This window comes from Perkinsus marinus (assembly GCF_000006405.1).
Source record: "Perkinsus marinus ATCC 50983 genomic scaffold scf_1104296966216, whole genome shotgun sequence".
In the NCBI taxonomy this organism is placed as follows: Eukaryota; Perkinsozoa; order Perkinsida; family Perkinsidae; genus Perkinsus; species Perkinsus marinus.
The window spans coordinates 108,667-112,373 of NW_003204008.1; the positions used below are offsets into that span (position 1 = coordinate 108,667).

General features: G+C 37.4%; 1 protein-coding gene across 1 annotated transcript in view; it reads right to left on the reverse strand.

Moving 5' to 3' along the window:
* The window catches only part of Pmar_PMAR024363 (hypothetical protein), a gene marked incomplete at both ends in the record, with an annotated part of 6,235 nt that overhangs the window by 2,301 nt on the left and 227 nt on the right, over positions 1 to 3,707 (reverse strand). The window contains 6 exons of the mRNA XM_002769278.1: positions 1,002 to 1,132; positions 1,180 to 1,224; positions 1,973 to 2,087; positions 2,138 to 2,216; positions 2,268 to 2,374; positions 2,497 to 2,542. Of these exons, the coding sequence (XP_002769324.1) occupies positions 1,002 to 1,132; positions 1,180 to 1,224; positions 1,973 to 2,087; positions 2,138 to 2,216; positions 2,268 to 2,374; positions 2,497 to 2,542 (523 nt within the window). The remainder of the gene's footprint in view (positions 1 to 1,001; positions 1,133 to 1,179; positions 1,225 to 1,972; positions 2,088 to 2,137; positions 2,217 to 2,267; positions 2,375 to 2,496; positions 2,543 to 3,707) is intronic.

Consider the following 3,707-nt stretch of genomic DNA (forward strand, 5'->3'; position numbering starts at 1 on the left):
AAGTCGATAAGTTTAATTTTCGTATTACCGTTTCCTGGAGAAAAATAAAGAAGTTTCGTAAACTTAACATGAAGTAATATATAACAACTATGAAATATTGACAAATATTTTTATAAATTTTTGCAAGATAAAACTAATATATTCTCTCAAACTGCAGAGAACTCCCAGGAAAAAAATCTAGATGTAATCCGACACAGCAGATGAACTCCAGTTTGTCGTTTTCTTGATAAAACAATGTAGTTTCACGACTACCCGTTTTACGTGAAGTGGCGGCGTAAAACTCGGTGAAAAACGCGATATTCGCGGTGATATGCAGTAGTCGTGAAATATGTTTTTCATATCACTAGGGTGGTGAAACTCAAATGCTTAGACCACACGTTTGCTCCCGACAAGAGTTTGATGTCAAGAATAGATATAAGCATCATCACATTCCTTCTTATCCGACCTACTGCACTTGAAAATTTTCATCAATCTCCAATGATTTTCTAAACGTGCGACACAGAATTTATTTTTTATATTCATTTCAGATGCAGAAAAATACTACTGGAGTTTCGTCACCCTAGTGATATGTAAAACACTAGTAGAAAATATATTTTACGACTACTACAGGCCGCGAATATCGCGTTTTTCACCAATTTTAATGCCACTTCACGTAAAACGGGTTCACGTGAAACTCCACTAAAACTACCAAGAGAAAAAATGCCAGATATATACGTATACTACTAACACTGAGTGATAAAAGTATACAAGAACATAAAGTTTCACCACCCTAGTGATATGAAAAACATATTCCACAACCGCTGCATATCACCACTAATACTAGGAGTTTATAGAAAAATTAGAGTAGAAGTGAACTGAAAATAATGAGAATTTCCCGAAATTTCCTCGCAGTTTTCATATTGTCACCAACACATGTAGTTGAGCATTGCATATTTTCCCACCACACTGTTGAATATGTGAAAAAATTCATCACGAAAAAAATAAATTTTTCGTCTACTTACGTAACAAGAAGTATATTTTCCGGTTTCAAATCGCAATGAATGATCCCTTGTGTTTGCAAACAGACCAACGCTCGTAGTAGTTGATCCATAATCGACTTAATCATATTAATAGGTAACCCTCGGAAGGAATTCTGCAACGGAAATAATTACCCAACGATTATACCCATTATTTTCTCACCTGTTTTAACACGTCATACAAGTTCATACTCAATTGCTCGAACACCTACGAAAAACTCATCTCGATAGGAGCCGCGCTCAAGAACGCTTATATACGTAGTTTCACGCTGATGATATCAAAAACACTAGTGAAAAACATATTTCACATTTTACTAGGCGGAAAACAAATGTGTTATCGATCGCGAAAACATATTTACATGGAGTATTACACCACTTCACGTTAAACGGGTGAAACTCCTATATCACGACATATGTTGGAGTAGGAATATATGTTCGCTTCCCTTAGCTGAGCTCAGAAGAGTTTCCTATACAGTGTTGGAGTTGGAATATATGTTCGCTTTCCTCAGCTGAGCTCAGGAGTTTCCTATACAGTGTTGGAGTAGGAATATATGTTCGCTTCCCTTAGCTGAGCTCAGAAGAGTTTCCTATACAGTGTTGGAGTAGGAATATATGTTCGCTTTCCTCAGCTGAGCTCAGGAGTTTCCTATACAGTGTTGGAGTAGGAATATATGTTCGCTTTCCTCAGCTGAGCTCAAGAGTTTCCTATACAGTGTTGGAGTAGGAATATATGTTCGCTTTCCTCAACTGAGCTCAGAAAAGTTTCCTATACAGTGTTGAAGTAGGAATATATGTTCGTTTTCCTCAACTGAGCTCAAAAGTTTCCAAAGCTAATTATACACCTTAAAAACGAATTCGGGTAGAACTCTACCATTGAAAAATCCAAAATTTCCCTCAGAATTTTCATACGAACACATATGCTTATTTTCCCCCAACTGCATCGAGTAATAAATTACTATGCATAGATGTTTTCTGTATACAAAATAATCTGTCATTTTCACTATGCGAGTGTCATAATATCGATTTAGCAGTTGGAGAATTCGCACTTCAACCAAGGCTTGTTGAAAGTACCTTACAAGGAAAATGATTCGAAATGAAACTCCCTATTCTCTCTTCATTACGCTGGCTTATTCTTTATTATTTTTACAGCAAAACTGCGGTTATCGCAGGTCACGCAGCGGAGCACTTGACCGAAAGTGCCTGACCAAATACCCACACAGGTTCGATCCCTGGTGCCCGCATTTTTCCTACCATGCCCGAGTCGATCGGCGATTTCGTAACCATACCCTTCGGGATTAGCAATAACGTCGTTAACCCGACATATAAAATCACCTTCTGCGTTATCGTAACCGTCATTTCTGCGAAACACACGAATGATCCTTCCGATTCACTTTAGCTGCTGCCAACCTGCACGGCTCTATGAGCTTAGTAAATATCCTTCTTGGTGCGTACTGATTACTGTACTGATAACTACTATCACAATCTTGATAGGTCTGTGTTATGGAAGATCCCAAAGCTCGAGGTAACTGCGAAAATTTCTAGTGAAAACTCACCGAGAGTAAGAGCTTACTTCACTGATATGCGCATCAGCAGGATTCGGTTTTACGACACTTGTAGTAGTACTTTTCGAAGCGTCATTTTCACTCTGAAAAACAATGGAGTTTCACCACCCTAGTGATATGAGAAACACTTGTGAAAAATATACTCCACAAATCACCGCGAATTTACGCCAAGCATTACGCCACTTCACGTAAAACGGATCGTGAAACTCCGATATGTTGCAATATAAAATGTTTTATGAACATTTCCATGTGAGAAAATGTGCCCATGGTCAACTACATGTGTTGGTGATAATATGAAAATTCCGAGGAAAATTCAGGAAATTTTTTCATTGGTTTCTGTATATTTCTACCCGAATTCGTATATAAACTCCTATAATTAGTGAAGAAACTCTTCTGAGCTTAGCTGAGGAAAGCGAACATATATTCCTACTCCAACACTGTATAGGAAACTCCTGAGCTCAGCTGAGGAAAGCGATTACATATATTCCTACTCCAACACTGTATAGGAAACTCCTGAGCTCAGCTGAGGTGAGCGAACATATACTCCTACTCCAACACTGTTTCCATGTTTTCCAATAACACTATTTCGTGTAGTGGAGGAATATGCAATACAATATCAAATCATGGTAAAATTTTCAAATCAACTGATCTCACAAAATTGTATTTTTTCCGAATGAAAAAAAAAGAGTACGAGTTTAGTCGCTAAAACACTAGCAGCAACAGCAGCTCGGATGCTGCTATGATGAGCTCGCAGTTTCTGGTAAATTATATGACGACTATGATGATTGTCATCCATTTTCATTTTCAAACGGAGTCCTCCCTTGTTTAAACACAAATGACATCTACTAGCCATATGCGAACCTGAGCGCTAGGGACCTTTATATATTCATTAATTCTGTTAAACAAGCTTCCACAAAGTCTTGTATTTTGCGTTACCCTCTAGTCATATATTAACCGATATAGATTTATATACTTGATATCATATAAACTGTGTATTATTAATATATTGAGTATAAAAGGTATTATTATAAATATATCATAATATCAATATAAAAATAAGTAATATATAACTAACGATACTAGCAGCCCGCGTCGCTTCGCTCCGGGGAAGCTCTAGCTACTACGGAGG